Source organism: Podarcis vaucheri (assembly GCF_965113315.1).
Source record: "Podarcis vaucheri genome assembly, chromosome: 5".
NCBI lineage: Eukaryota > Metazoa > Chordata > Lepidosauria > Squamata > Lacertidae > Podarcis > Podarcis vaucheri.
In genome coordinates this window covers 42050418-42067036 of record NC_138763.1, presented here as the reverse complement: position 1 = coordinate 42067036, position 16619 = coordinate 42050418, and the positions used below count along the sequence as shown (strand labels likewise).

The 16619-nt window shown below is 40.9% G+C and overlaps 1 protein-coding gene across 4 annotated transcripts in view; it reads right to left on the bottom strand.

The window, feature by feature from the left end:
* Nucleotides 1-15114, bottom strand: part of MYO7B (myosin VIIB) — a 61460-nt gene extending 46346 nt beyond the window's left edge. The window contains exons 1-12 of one of the 4 annotated variants that reach the window (XM_082225182.1): nt 14595-15114; nt 12943-13071; nt 10621-10663; nt 9316-9429; nt 8822-8974; nt 7327-7511; nt 6278-6399; nt 4780-4922; nt 4580-4693; nt 2101-2254; nt 1325-1401; nt 400-519 (exon numbers count right to left, since the gene is read on the bottom strand). In XM_082225182.1, coding sequence (XP_082081308.1) covers nt 400-519; nt 1325-1401; nt 2101-2254; nt 4580-4693; nt 4780-4922; nt 6278-6399; nt 7327-7511; nt 8822-8974; nt 9316-9429; nt 10621-10638 — 1200 coding nt within the window. In that variant the 5' untranslated portion in view covers nt 10639-10663; nt 12943-13071; nt 14595-15114. The remainder of the gene's footprint in view (nt 1-399; nt 520-1324; nt 1402-2100; nt 2255-4579; nt 4694-4779; nt 4923-6277; nt 6400-7326; nt 7512-8821; nt 8975-9315; nt 9430-10620; nt 10664-12942; nt 13072-14594) is intronic. The other 3 variants (XM_082225180.1, XM_082225181.1, XM_082225183.1) reach the window with 3 other exon arrangements.
* Between the last annotated feature and the right edge of the window lie 1505 nt (nt 15115-16619).

The window sequence follows — 16619 nt, the reverse complement described above, 5'->3', positions numbered from 1 at the left end:
CATCCATAGATGCCAATATGCCATCCCTCTCCCTCCACATTCTGCCATTCTGTGCTGAAATACCAGCTCCACTGACATCAATAAAAACATGCAACATTCACCATGAGACAGTAAGCCCATGGATGAGAGCCAAGAAAGAGAATTATAGCTGTAGGCTCATATAGATTCAAACTTCCTTAATAAATCAGATGATAAAACTGGAATACCAAACAGGACATTGTTTGTAAGATTTTGTCTTTAGACTGTTATTAAACTTCAATGACAAGTACAACCTTATCATTTTTATTTTATTTATCTATTCATAAAATGTATGCACTGCCTCATTGTAAGAAAACCTCAAAGCTGTTTACAAAACATAACTGAGAACCACACATGGGGAGAGCTGTTTATCTCCTTTACCTTTACGAAGGCGTCTCTCACATCAGCAGCCTGGGCTACACTTAGGGGCATAGAGACGCTCTCTCCCCTGATGATGATTGAGTGGTTTGTAAGGCTGCTGTGGAGTTCCCCGGAATCCACCTGTAGGAATGACAATTGAATTGTGTCATTTTCTGTAGATATAGGAGATCTGGCGAGAAAGGGGAGCGCCTCCTTCAAGAGAAGGGATATAAAGTCACTTAATAGAGATGTGGGTGGTGCTGTGGTGTAAACCACTGAGCCTAGGGCTTGCCGATCAGAAGGTCAGCGGTTCAAATCCCCGCGATGGGGTGAGCTCCCGTTGCTCAGTCCCAGCTCCTGCCAACCTAGTAGTTCAAAAGCACGTCAAAGTGCAAGTAGATAAATAGATACCACTCTGGCGGGAAGGTAAACGGCGTTTCCGTGCACTGCTCTGGTTTTGCCAGAAGCGGCTTAGTCATGCTGGCCACATAACCCGGAAAAACTGTCTGCGGACAAACATTGGCTCGCTTGGCCTGTAAAGCGAGATGAGCACTGCAACCCTAGAGTTGTTTGCAACTGGACTTAACTGTCAGGGGTCCTTTACTTTTACCTTTAATAGAAAGCAGGGCAAGGCAAGGCAAGCCTGCCATCATAGCAGTGGCTGGTGGCAATGAGAGCACAAGATGTGATCTCTAAGCAGAGAAGACAATATAGTAAAAAGTGTGCTACAAAAACGGGGGGAAACTGGCAGGGGACAATGCAATACAGTGTGGTTAGAATGTCAAATTAGTAGCTGGGAGATCAGGTTCAAATCCCCACTCATCCATGAAGCCCACACCACTTGCGATGGAGTGGGAAGCTATATTCACTGCCCTGAGTTCCTTTGGAGGAAAGGTTGTAGGGATGAAATAAGTAAATAAATAATATTCATGCGCAACGCCAATACCTCAAGCAGTTTAGTTGCAATGGAAAAGTGTGCAGAATCCAGTACAGCACAACAGTCCAAATTATCATACACAGCAGCTAGATAAAGGAAAAGGTAAAGCTTGGTGATCATTTATAACATAAAGCATGTAACATACTTTTTCTCATTCAAGAAGCAGCCATTAGGCTAAAAAAGTAACAACAGAAGAGGAATAATGTAATCTCCCTGATACCAGGGTATTTGTGTTCATAATCCATGTGGAAAATGGGAGATGCCCCTTAAGGTATGGTCCCTGAACCTTCTTACATGGAAATGTAATATACTGTACAGACATTAAGCAGTGCCAGTAATTAAAATGGTGATTATTTTTTTTCAACTGTGGTAGATGGGATCCTTACAAATATACCTGCCATCCCCTGCCCACTTCTCAAAATGTTGATCCCTGAAGATCACTACAGAAACACCCCATGCGTCATTCATTGCTTTCTTGCTTTTCCACATATGGGCAATCTGTTCTGTGGTAACTGTGTGAAATAAAACTTTGAATTATCCAACTTATCCAACTAAAATATTCCCCCCCTACACTACACACAAGTATCACAAAGCATTCATCTTAACAGTATGTATAATAAAGAAAGTCCTTTTCAGAGTAATGTATCTACATTCCTCTGCACTTTCTTATTTAGATAACAAAATGTTGTTTTCTGCTCAAGGTATAGTCTGGTAATTCCATTAACCCCTATTTTCTCCTCTTTGGTCAGTGTGTGTTTGTGTGTAGGTGCACACGCTGGACTTACCTTCAAACTCCATATTCCCCAGATGCAAAATGGCTGCCAGCAGTTTGCTTATGTCCCAGTGCTCAGAATCAGAGAACATCAGGATTTTCATGGCAGAGCGAATATGAGCATATTCCTTAGCATCATTACGGCCTTCACAGGAAGTGCAGTCCCCCTGGAAGACAGAACAGTGGTGACATTTTTATACCGTAATGATATGGGGTGGTTCGTTTGAATGATCTCTCAAGGATGGTATCGCGATTCTGTGAATCTGGTTGCAAAAGGAGATTGCTAAACTGACTTGTGAACCTTAGCCAAGCAGATTTCCTTTCACTGGGAAGATTGGCAGTTCACCTATGCTCAATCCGTATATGTATAAACTAGGGGCTGTAACCTTGCTTATTTTGTTCGCCAAACCCACCTACCTCCCTACATCCCTTGCCAAAGCCACACACCCTCCCATCACACCTTGCCAAAGCCGCCTGCCCCTCCCCTCCTCACCAAAGCCTCTCCTCAGAGCCTTAGTCCTCAGAGATTGTGTGCACACAATACATTTACAGCTAAGAAAATTGGCATAGAATCACAGAATCTTAGAGCTGGAAGGGACTCAATGGTCATCTAGTCCAACCCACCATAAGGCAGGAATCTCGGCTAAAGCATCCATGACAGATGGCAATCCAACCTCTGCTTAAAAACCTCCAAGGAAAGAGAGTCCACCACCTCTTGTGGGAGTCTGTTCCACAGCCAAACAGCTCTTACTGTCAGAAAGGTTTTTTTGAATGTTTAGTCAGAATCTCCTTTCTTATAACTTGAAGCTATTGGTTCAAGTCCTACCCTCCAGAGCAGGAGAAAACAAGCATGTTCCCTCTTCCATGTGACAGCCCTTAAGATATCTGAAGATAGCTATTGTATCTCCTCTCAGTCTCCTCTTTTCCATCTGTACCCATAAGCAAACAAACAAACACAAAGCAAAATGCATTCTACTGTGTGTTTCCCTTTTAATCTAATCTATATGTGTGTGTGTGTATTTTTTCTGTACTTCCTCATGAGCCACAAAGACCTTCAGACCTTTTATGCAATAGGCAATCTTTGAATTCCAGTAGTAAATGTTGCCCTGCCTAGTTATCAGATTTATTTCTACTTGCTTCATATTTTTTATTATTATTTTTATTATATTTTATTTATTAAATTTATATACCACCCTTCATCATAGGAACCCAGGGCGGTTCACAGAATAAAATACAAGATAAAAACACAAGTAAATAATTAAAACAGCAAAACAATAACCCCCCCTTCCCAGAGACACATTTAAAAGGCTGCAGAATATTAATCAGCTGTAACTGAATATTAATCAGTGTGACTGATGTCCAAGAAAATATGTGTCCTTTAGCAAATGACATTCTCATTCTGTGATAGCCGGTGAAGCTTTCCCTCTCCAATTTAGGGAAGTGCTCAGAGCAGACAAGAGTGCTTCCTTTTTAGTACCACATTCCCTTCATAAACATTTCACTTTCATGTATGTCTTTCTAAAGGGGGGAGGGGAATGGCAACTGGGTTTCTGTTTCTCATCTAAGAATGGTTTGCAGATGCTCAATGGAAAAAAGTGCCCAAAGGCCAAAGTACATGCTTTATGCAAATACATAAAACTATCACCTGGGAGTTCTTTTCTACTTTATTAACTGCTTCACTAAGCAGGAGTGAAAGCGGGGAGCGTGGGGTGTGTGAACTCTTCCCCCACTCCACACTCCTGTTTCTCTGCTCTAAATTGCCTCTTCCTCTAGCTTTCCTCCCTGTAGGGTATATAAAAATGCATGGAAATACATGTGTAAACTTTAAACTTTGCGGGAGGAAAAGCCTCTGTGTGCTGTATGCTTGTACTGGTGTGAAATGGCTGGTAAGGACCAGGTTCACTGATAGACATAAGGCACAACTTGTCAGTTTGCATTTCTTAGTACAGAAAGTATTGATCTGATGTGAGAGATCTTTCCTATTCTAATTAATTTAAGAGGGTTTTGAAAGCTGCTCTGTGAAAGAAACAAGCAGAAGACTCGTGATGTTTGGGTTATCCTTCAGGGAAGCTGAGTACAGCTGGCTTAAACTGCTCCTGTTATCTCTTTCTGTCAAGGTCATGCTGACAGTACTAATAGGCCAGAAGGAGCCTGGGTTTCACTCCTTTTCTATTTCTCTTTCCTTCTGTGTGGTGTTCTGTATATAGTATGCTTCATGTTAAGTTTTAGTCTTCTTATAAGTTATTGTAAGTTTAAGTTGAGTCTGCTGCAACTGGAATTCTTGTGGACAGTGCCAATCCTGAAAGTATTGGATTTGTGACTATTATGCTCATTTGCCTTCAGTAGAAGTAAAGCTCTGCTGGATGAAATACAATTGCCTCTGGTCCTTTTTTGGGGAATCCTGCAATGCATTTAAGTTTTTTACTCTGCTAAGTATACGTTGGAGTTCTTTTCTGGATCAATATTGAGTAGAATTCCATGACACAACTTACCATAGTAAGATAAGTGTACTCTGAAGCTGTGCCCAGATTCAGCATCTTCTTCTGCTCCAGATTCATCCCCATTAACATGCAGTAAAAGATGTGATAGTTCCTTTCCTCAGGAGCCTAGAACGATAAGACCCCCACAGACATAACAGCAGCACAAATGAAAACAGGAACACTGCCCCAATTAAATGCGTGCTCTGAATTACCTGGCGACAAACCCGAGACTTCTCCAGAAGGAACTGTTCTATCCGAGCGCCTTCTATCACTCCATTTTGGTTGAAATGAATATCGATGTATTTCCCAAAGCGACTCGAATTGTCATTCCGAATTGTCTTGGCATTTCCAAAAGCTGTAAGGGAGTGAGATGGCACCATGAAGGGGAGGGCCACTCTTTTGCTTATTTGAAATCATTCAGGGCACCAAGATACTTAGAAGTACTTTTTCACAAAGAGGTGCTCATTTTATTTTATTTTGATTTATAGTCAACTACATCCCAAGAATGCAGGACGCGGGTGGCGCTGTGGGTAAAACCACAGTGCCTAGGACTTGCCGATCGTAAGGTCGGTGGTTCGAATCCCTGCGGCAGGGTGAGCTCCTGTCTTTCGGTCCCAGCTCCTGCCCACCTAGCAGTTCGAAAGCACCCTTAAAGTGCAAGTAGATAAATAGTACCGCTTTATAGCGGGAAGGTAAACGGCGTTCCGTGGTGCTGCGCTGGTGCAGGCTCACCAGAGCAGCGATGTCACACTGGCCATGTGACCCGGAAGTGTCTGCGGACGGCCCCGGCTCCCGGCCTCTAGGGTGAGATGAGCGCACAACCCTAGAGTCTGACAAGACTGGCCCGTATGGGCAGGGGTACCTTTACCTTTTACATCCCAAGATCTTGAGGGTGGTGAGCCATCTTTAATGTATAAACATTTCAGTAAAATAATCTGATTAAAACACCATTAAAAGTCTATAAACCTCTGCCAGATATTGATTGTTTACAGTGTAGCCATCTAAAAGTACAGCTGTATGTGCCATTTCCAATTTTTTTAAGAATATTCCAGAACTGGACGATACTTTCTCCCCAATATTTTCCTTATGTGTGACAGCAAAGGCTGACTGCATGCCCTTCTCTATAAAGACATCCTGATATATTTAATAGCTGAATAGGGAATGCAAGTGGAACCTCCAGACTGAACAGTAGATATGACTGTATATGATGTACATTCTAGGGGTGCTTTCAGACGTGCAGAATATTGCATTACTTTTCCTGATTATAATGCTAGTACTTCTGTTCCATTTTCTAATGTTCCTTTCACACTGCAGCACCTGCTGCGATAGAGAACTGTGGCTTTTTTACCAATATACTGGCATGTTGAACTAAATTCCATTCACACTAGTGAGCATAGTGTGTCACAACAACAAACCATCGTTGGACAACGTCACTGCTTCACCATCCTTTTGCACATGAATGCTTCTGCTATACTGGTATACAGCACCAACTTTCTTCATTTTACTCCTGCAATTTTATGGGTTAAGAGGCATGCAAACAGATTTTTTTCTGGAATCAAATAACATGAACATGAGTGCTAAACATCCATTGGTTTTTCAAAAGTGACTTTTACATCTCCTGAAAGCTGAAATATAATGCAGAAATTAACAGTCAGGGAAAGGTCAGGGAAATAGAATGAACTGCCATGTGAATGGCATTATGTAGCCTACCTTCTAAAATGGGATTGGCCTCTAGAATCTGTTGTTCAATCCAAGAATGTTGGCCGCTTATAGCTGCTAAGAACTGCAAAATCAGCTTTGTGCTTTCGGTCTTCCCTGCTCCGGATTCTCCACTGAAATAAGATATCAAATCTGGTGAACTCAGTGATGGACTCTCTTGACAAATTGGAATAAAAAGTGGCCCGTTTCTTCTTGCTCTTGAATAACCTTAAATCAATCGTTGCAGGAAAAGAGTGAATTTTGCTTTCCATCATCACACTTCAACAAAGTGGATAGTCTCTGAACAACTGTTTAGCTGTGTTTTGATACCTCTTGCCTACACCTGTGTTCCTCTTCTTTTGCATTACCGTTGTCTCATTTCGAATGTGTGGCATTTGAGGGCATGTGTCAGTTTTTACTGTACACCTATCAAAGTCAAGCCCATGGTCACTACATGAACTAAACAGCTGGACCAGAGCAGAAGCAGCTTGCTGGGTGGGGCAAAGCCACTATGCTAGCATCCCAGCGGGTGGGTCACTGTTGCCTATCATCATGGTGAGAAAGAAGCAAGGTCAGTGTGATGGAAATGCAACAACAGAGCCGATCCCACCTGCTCGGAAGCCAGCATAGTGACTCTGCCCACAGCTGGCAGATCACTTCTAGACCAGAGGCCTTTTTCTTTTAAACTATTGGAGCAAAGTGCCATAAAAATAATGGCGTTGTCCTTATTTCTACACTCGGTGGTTCAATATGGGGGCTTGAACTGCAGATACATCATTAAGATATCACAAATGGGTAGGTGGCTGGCAAGTGGTTTTTTTGATTTACCAGAATTTCCCTGGAAAAGGTAATTTTGGATTAAATGGGCAGGGCGAATGTGGTTTGACATTTTGATGCCAACGACCACTGGACGGCAGTGCAAAAAGTCTGCATTCATGAGAAACACAATAAGCACCCACCAGGAAGCTTCCCTTAGATGTTACTCTTTCTCTCCCACCCAACCCTACCAGCTATTCTTTTTTGGAATAGCATCAAACTTTCCCTCTACTAATTGCCTCTACCTGATGATGCAGCATTGGTCTCTTTTATTTCTCTTCATGTTGAAATAGCAATTGTCAGCAATGGCGAAGACATGAGGTGGCAGTTCTCCAATCCTCTTGTTACAGTAGAGTCTAATCTGTTCCATGGTATATAGTGGCAGCACTTGGTATGGATTCATAGCTACCAAGATAGATCCTGTGTAGGTCTAAATAAATTAAGATGCTTATGACACAAACCCCAAACAATATTCTCATCACCTCATGCTCTGCCCTTATCAAGTATCATAAAACATGTATAGGTAGATTAGAAGCCTTTGAAATGTAGTAGAAAGCAGAATAAATGAATGAAAGCTCTCTGCCTTTAGAGTCTGTCATACACTACTATAGGGGTCGACAGCATTGGACACATTATTCATATCATATAAACATTTTGGGCAGGAGTCGGCTAAGTTGTTGCCTGCAGGGACAAATGTCCACCTGCACAACAGGTCTTTCCTCACTCTTCTCCCATTCCTCCTAAAGCTGCTGTAGAGGATTGAAGGAATCTCCAGAATGGGTTTAAGGGATATGCGAGGGGAGGGAGCATTTCACTGCACAAGCAGAACTCATTTCACGTACACATACCCCACTTAGTGCTATGTTGCATTTGACTCTACATTTTTCTTATCATTCATAATCAGTAGTCCAGGGGCACATTTAAACGGAGAATTCTGTTATCCCTAGACTGCAAATAAAGTTAGTAAAACCCATTCTTCCATCATCCCATCAGAGTTTCTTCCTTACCACTTTTCCATGTAGGCTCAGAAAACAATGGAAGTGACAGTAGCAGTACTTAATTTTTTTTCTTTTGGGGGTTGTTGTTATGCTTTGTGGGGGATAACTGCCCCTAGCAATTTGAGTGTGTTTGAGTGAAGCACAGTAAAGTCAGAAAGGAATTCGTTTCACTTGCTTTCCAGAACAGGTGTACAATTTTTTTAAAAAATGCCTCTGTAAACTTATTTGAGATTAACCTCAATAAACCCAGTAGGGCTTACTTCTGAGTAGATCTTCGCAGGATTCTAAGGCAACTATGGTGAAAACTGAAGCACACTGGTTTTTATTCCTGATTAGTTATTCCATGACACTTTTGTCTCTGGCTCTGCCCATCACCAGCTGTGCCTATCGCTGCTGGCATATGGCAACTGTCAGACCAAAGGCATATGGTTCTCAAAAGAAATAGGTTGCCCACACCTTTGTTGATGTTTTTAGAGAATGTATATTGAACATATTTATTTTACTTAACAAAATGCACAGATTTCTTCATCAAAAAAATCTAAATAGTCTTACAATCACATTGAAGTATTCCCTACTAGGTTTTTTTTTTGGGGGGGGGTTGTTGTTGGATATCAATTAATGTCAGTTGAAGGGAAAGTAAAATGATGATTAATTCACTGAGAGGAAAATCTGTGATCAGACAAAATACAAGCTTTTATTTCACATTATTACTTGACAATGAAACGTCACATTTCTAACTTACATAGATGTTGTGTTCCTTGTAGCGGATAAGCAGGTTGCGTACCATGCCAGCTTCATTCATGTCTCCAAGGCGTATCATATCTTCAACTCCTTTGACAGAAGTGGGATGCATTGGCCGCACATTGCAGATGTTCCGAGCCATGATCCAGTGTTCCTTAAATACAAGTGCTTTTAACTAATCAGCTTAGATTTTATACACCACCTCAGGTCACTCCTAGGAACTAACCCTTGAGACACATTAGAGACAGGCCATTGATCAAAATTATTTCAGATGCGCATTCAAACACTATTTAAGAACAGATTGTTCAGATATGGGCCTCCAGTTTGTCCCATCTCACTGCATAACTAATTTGCATAAAGTTCCAGCTATGAATCCTAGACTTCTATCAAGACCAAGAATAACTTGATCTCTGGTTGTGGCATTCAGACCCATCTCTAGCTCTTTCGCTTTATGTAAAACATTTGCATCTGTTGAATAAATGTTGTGACACCTACCTTGCCTTCATCATCTTCCAGCAAGAACCGTCCAGAGTCAGAAATCTTTACAACTGCCCCAATGGGCACATTAAACTCACTTCCTGAAGAGGCCTCCAACCATATATGGTCACCCTTGTGGAAGAAAGGATATAAAAGTCATTAACTTATTTGTGGATATGTTACACTTCTTGTGCTTTGGAGAACCGATTCCTCCGACTTGATGTTGATTAAACTGTGGGAACCTTTGCTATGGATCTTATGATAATTTTTCAACCTATTTAACATTTCCTTCTTTAATAATGTTGTGAGTTTGGGGGGTTTAGACTGCATGAAGCCTGAGTCCTTTCTAATTCCTTGAATCCTGAATCCAGCAAGGCTTAAAATCTAATGGAGGATTCCATTGTTGAACTAGCATGCAAGCTTCTTGGTAAAGTCTTAAGTATGGTGAATGGCCCTAAGTATGTTTGTTAGTGTAAGAAAAGAAACTGGCTCTGTGCCAGAAGGCAAATGGGCGGAGGCCCTCCCTCATTTGGCTGGCAGAGAGGACAATAGCCAAAGTGTAAGCAGTGGCAGACCTTGGTGTCTCAAATATCAGTGGTGCCCTGTGTGACGCCAAAATCTGCCACCCCCCCACCCGCGCCTCTCATCTTCTGTTGGACGTCTTCCGTTAGAAGCCAGAGAGTGAGAGCTGTCTAACCTCAAATTCTTTTTCTTGATTGTCTTATTGATTTTTCTGACTTAAGGCCTGGTTGGTCAATTTCATAAGCATTTTGTTTTCTCAGAGCACTGGTGCAATTGCACATTGCCAAGGTTTATTACTATGGAACAGTTTACTGGTAACCTTTGTTATTTCTATTTCTTCTTTAAAGTATTTTATTAGCTTACCTTTTATAGGCAAACAATTGTAAAATATAGCAGCTGTTGCAGTACTTCATGGACTCATGCAACAACTGCCAGAGGTGATTTCCACATCACACTCGCTGGATTTCAATATTTTTTTAAAAAAATTAAGCAAAACCAAAGGCTGCAAATTTAAGTAGAATAACTATAGGGAGTGGGGACAGTTAGCTATTTCCCCTCTGTATGTAGGTTCAAAATCCCACTCCCCACCCCAGAGTTGGAGCTTGGGGATACATCCTCTTATCTCATTTATATTTTTGGAAATAAACACACATTGGATGTAAGATAGCAACTGTATTATAGTTTGCTACTTTTGTGCTATGACAGTTTTGTGTTGTACTGTATATAGCTCAGATCTTAAACTGCACCATCACCCCCAACGTATATATGATGTGTCACACCAAGATGAAGGGCTAGACTTACTTTTCTGAAAACAACCATCCTGCTTCAGGGTGATACATGCAGCCTGTGTTCATAGGGAGAGAAACATCAAAAGGAGGTCAAATCTTCATGGGACAAGAAAAATCATAATCCAATATGTAACTAACAAATTGGTTACAAAGTTTAGAGGAAAAACCAAATGGGAATTCTTTGTATGGCAGATGGAAAAGTGGCAAGTGAGACCAAGGCTAGATGTAGGAAATATATTTAATGGGCTGCATAATCATCCCAGATTATGTTTTATGTACTTGCTGGCTTTAAGAGACAAATCCATAAATGTTTATCCATTTCTCTTTTTTTCTCCTAACAATAATTTATCAACATTTTGGGACGCATTTCTCCTAACAGCAAGACAAAGTGGGGAGTGTTTCCAAATCTGAGTAAAATCTATTCCCTAAACATTCAAAAATCAAAACATTCTTCCCAAATGATTAAATACTCCATAGAGCAATATGTTAAACACTGCTCTTATGTGACAATTTTTAATAGGAATATTCACCTGAAACTCTGAAATCTTACATGTTTCTGACCTTAACATAGTATTTTTATTATTAAACATAAAGCATTTGAATATAAAATTTTTATTTGGTACATCACTGGGTGCCAAAGGCTCAAAGGTAAGACATTGGAAACATTTTTTAAATAACAGATTATCTTTTTGAACATAGCACTTACATTCCTTGTAACACAGGATGTCTGGCTACAAATATTAAAAGTAAATCAAATATTATTAAGAGTATGATTGAAAACACCCCAATAATTATATTTTAAAATTAGTTTTCTTGATTCATATCTTCCTCCAAGATGATAGTTGCTAAAATTGTGCCTTTCTGGAGCATTGCAGTTCTGTTATTTGTTGTAAATAAAAATATGCCCTTTTCCCTTATGGGGTATCCAAGAGCCCATATAGAGTCCTTACATAGGTTCCCTATTGGTAGGAGAAAATAACAGAGGCCAACCAGAGAATATTGAGAAGCAAAGCAGCTAGTAAGCTTGATCTTTATTGATCTGTTGCAACAGGGTACTCCCCTCACACGCAGGAGAGGAAGAGGACCCCGAACAATGGCCTGCAAGGCCTTATAAAGACTTTTGAAATTCCCATCCTAGATCAAGACCACCCCCAGAAACATTATGCATACATCACAGAAGGGGTGTAACCTAAGACCACCCCTCAGATACATCCCACCTACATCACAGAAATTTAAATGTTGTTTTTCTCTTGTCCTTGTTTATCTCCTGTCTAGCAAGTTACTTGATTGGATTTCCTGGGGAGCCTGGCCATTCTTTTGTAGTGGTAAAATACTTATTTCCTGGGCCAGGTCACAGGCTCACACCTTATTCAAACAGACATCTCCTTGAGACAGGATTTGTGAGGAAAGACAATGGGGAGGCTTTTCCAGTTTAACCTTGCAGAGAAAGGATTTGGTCAGTTTAGGAATCAAAATGGTTCCAGGTTGGCTTTCCTGTGTTGATCTATGTATGTGCAGTTATGAACATTACCATATATCTAAGACCATAAAATTCCTATCACATATTCAACTATTGTAAAATTTATATTTTAAAGGTTAAAGGCCTTTGATTACTCAGAAATGAGTTGTGATCAATGCGGCTTACTTTAAAACAGTTTTGTCACATATTTTTATTTAAAAAATACAAATAAAAAAACATGACTGCAATCTTACAATCAGTTATGGGCTGTCTGTGGAACCTTTGGAAGTTCCTGAAGTGGGTGCTGTGTCAGGAGCTCCCAGTATGCCCACTAAAAGCTCAATGGCATGGATGTACCACTGAGGGGAAACACCAGGGTTTGAAAACACATTGAGGGTGGATCAGGGGGAACCTTGGACCCACAGGTTCCCAAGTCCCTTTGATCCTCCAACACACCAAAGTCAAACAATACACAAAGCCCTAGACCTGATGCAGGTAATTTCCCTCCCTCCTACTAGTATAAGGGGGAAAGAGAAAACACTCCCCCCGCCGCCGCCATCTTCTGCCCTGGCCAACTCAAGCTAGCAGGGCATAGGAAGTGGCAATAGATTTCCCATGGATTCTCCACCCTCTCCCCCTAGCTCCATAGGATTGCTCTCTTAAAGTTCAGCCCCAGCCTGTAATAACTTTCTTATCCGATATGTCCACATCAAATGGCCATATTCCTGTGATAAATTAATAAAAAATAACTAAGATGGAGAAGGATAATTTTCAACCCTTCTGTGTGGAGCGGCTTATAGGAAGCAATTTCTCCTTTGCTGTTGCATTTTAAAACCCACTATCCACACCAAATGAAAGAACAAAGAGTGTACTTACTCCCTGTTCAGAAGATTGGTTATGTCGGATGGATTTCACGTCTCTCTTTTACAGAAGTAGTGTAATAAGAAAGGAGATTTAGCCACAGAAGGCCAGTTCTCAAGTATTCCACCCTGAAAAGACAGTCCTCTGTTCAATGAGGAAGAGAAGAAATGAATGACGTTCCCTTTGTAGTTATTTATTACAGGACTTTGCCCCCCTGTTCGAATATCTTCCATTTCTGCAGCTGGCATTTCAGTCAAGTGAGGTCAATTAATACCTTCACTCACAACTCTTTTGAGTGTCCCTGTAATTTTAAATTCATTACCCCAAATAAATTTGGTTTAGATATTTCTAAAAGGTATTCCAAAGAAAAATCTGAATGCCTGGTGCTTTTAAATAGAAACCAAAAACTCAGATGCAGTTGAAGGATATCTGGTGGTAATTATCATATACCCTTCTCTCACACCTAGAAATGACTGCCTTTTTTGAGATGGTGCCTGCTGTTATGCATGGTCCACAGCTGATGCCTGCCCTGGAACTCCCTTTAATTGTTTAATTTCCTCCACCTGTCTGCCATCTAAATTTCCCACAATGCCTCCAGTTGGAGCATTGCAGGAAATTAAACGTGTGGCTTTCAGATATCCATTGCAGGCTACCTTTGGAAGAAAGGGTGGGATATAAATTCAGGAAGTAAATTTTAAAAAACCTGATAGTGATTGGAGTCCTACTGCTTTGTGTCATTGCTACTACCAGTCAAGCCGGTCAGGAAGGCCACTGATTTAAGGGGGCAGTTTGCTAAGGGCCCCCTCAAACTTGGAACTAGTCCAGGAACAAACAGGTGTGTTCTCTTTTCTTAAAAATTATTAGATTCAACAATAATTTTATAAATATTTTTAAAAGAACTCCTTTTCACCTACAAACGTGTGCAGCTTTAGCCAATTAATCAAAACAAATATGATTCATCAACTCAACTAAAAATTGTTTACTCAGCTTATACCCTTATAAAAACCCATTCTGAATCTTGCAACACTTTCTCCACATGTTTATTTGGGTTGCTGTTCCACTGTTTATATATTCTTTCTTTTTCTTGCATATTTGCCAGCGCATTTCCAATTAGACAACTCTATAGCACATATTAGGAAATGTAATTACCACTGTTGATTGAGACAATTTATACCATCAGCAATCAATAATGAACAAATTAGATAGCAATGTGCACACTGAACTGAGTAATGCTGAGCGACATTAATCCTGCTATTCTGGAGAACAGAAGTTCATCTGTTTGAACGTATACAGAACTTCTCAGCAGCTTCTTAATAGCCTGCTGCCATATGGATAAAAGGGACTTAAAAAGCACGTGGGTGTTACTCTTGTTGTTTTCCTCTTTCTCTTGAGAAAATGCACAAGTTGTCAGTTGCACAGACAAAATTAAGGTCTGCTTCAGTCCCTATGGCAGTTAAATGTCTCTGAGCTTCTATAATCCTGGACATAACACCTCACAGATAAATGCTAACTTCACTTTATGTACTTTTTGCCTGCAGCAACTACTGATTAAACACTTCGCTTTACCTAAGCACATTTGTATTGCTACATTCGTGAATATTACTGTTAATTTTTTTAAAAGCTCATGGAAGGGAGTTAAAAAGGGAGAGAAAGAAAGAAAGACATACCAACAAAAGGCCTCAGGTATTTTCCCCGTTTTCTTGAGCATCTTATCTTTAGAAAAAATTGCTTTTCCCAGATCATTTGTGCTGCTGTGAGAAGAATATAATTGGGATAGATATTGGGTGCATGGTATTGCACACCTATACACACACACCATCCAGGTGGGGCGTCTTACTCCTGGTGTTACAAGGTAGGTCAATCTTTCCTGTCATGCAATCTCATTAGGACCTGCGTGACATCCATCCTTCCCTCTGGGATCCAGCCAACAAAGTATTAAAAGCACGAACTGCAGACTATTTTGTGCCAAGATCTATCTCATCAAACACAAGGAGGTGCACACATACCAAGCAGAATACCTTCAGTAAGCACTCATACATTTGTCACATCGCTCATAGGAACTAGGAAATAAGTAAATAAACATAATTAGAATTGGAAGTATTAGCCTTATAAATAATCAGGGTTTTTTTGCAGTATAGCCTCATTAAAATGATAGCAGGCTTGTTATTTCAATGTATGAGGAATGCAAATACATTGCAATAAGGGGATATAAAACTCTTAGATATGTACAGTAAATGATCAATTACCAGTCTCACACCATAGCTCAATGGTAGAACACAAGCTTTCCATGCAAAAGGTCCCTAGTTCAATCCCTGGCATCTCCAGTACTGTTCTAGGTGGACCAATTGCCTCAGCATTAGGCAGCTTCCTATATACCTAAGTAACTAAGTGTCCAGTTGTTGGCGTAATACTATGTAAATGGTTGCAGCACCAGCAAAAAAACATGTCTCTGACTGGAGTCTCAGAGCTGAGAATATACTTTTTAAAGTATGAGCAAAACCTAGGAGAAACTTTGAAACACTTTGGGGTATGTCATGTGCATTAATGGATAGTGTGCACGAAGCCTGGAAGCAGATGCACACCCTACATTTAAAGCAAATCTAACGCAGTTTAAGCACTTGACTTCCCCCAAAGAATAATGGGAACTGTAGTTTAAGGGTGATGGGAATTGGAGCTCTGCGAGAAGCAACTACAGTTCCCAGGTATCATTGGAACCCATGTGCTTTAAGCATGTGTTGGGTGTGCTTTAAATGGATGTTGTGGATCTGCTGGCTACACCAGTGCCAGGATGCACATTTTTTAAAACTTTATTTCTACCCTAACCATATTACTTCCAAGATTTAGCAGCACAAATGGGGTCCGGCCAGTCAGCCTATGTCATATTCGTTTGAAACTGGAGGTTGTAGAAAGGGTTAAGTTGTGATAACGCCTTTCTTCCTTCTAGTCAGGGGAAGAGCTATATATGGGGAGGCTCCTCCGTCAGAGCAAGGCTCAGCAAGGTTACAGCGAGGCCACCCGTAGCCGCCGCCTTCTGCGTCGCCCATGATGTGATCAAAACACCACCACCCCCGCAGGGGCGGCTACCCCGTCCCACAAACCCCGCTCTCAAGCACATGATCATTTTTCGCTGGCGCTCTGCATAAGCCATTACTCTAACGGAAGCTATGCATTCACTATCGTACTGGATTCCTCAGGTCCTCCCCTCTCCCGGGGTGGAACTGAGAGTTGCTCACAGAAAACATTGTTAAAATCTGGTTTTATACTGGACTCCTTGGCAGGTTTTGAATAAACATACACAAATTTATTGAGGGTTAATATAGTAGATAAATAAAAGGATGTACAGTATACAGAGAATAACATGAGTTGAGAAATCAGAGAGGAGCTGATGGAAGTTTTGGGGGGGAGGGTTCTTTGGGAAGGGACGGGAAAAGGGGGGAAATAATGACGATGATTTGTATTGATAATATGTTATGTTGAAATTGATAATATTTTTTTAATAAAAAAATAAATCTGGTTTTATATAGTGGGTGTATATACTTTACTGCAGGTGGGACTGGGCGGTAGCTATTCCCTCCCTCTGTGCAAAAGGTAGCACTGTAGCTCTTTCTAACAGGCGTTCTGCTCCGCATGGGAGGAAATGTGAGACGAGCCTCGGCAAAGCCGTAGGAAGCGAGGCTGCTGCTTGCTTGCAA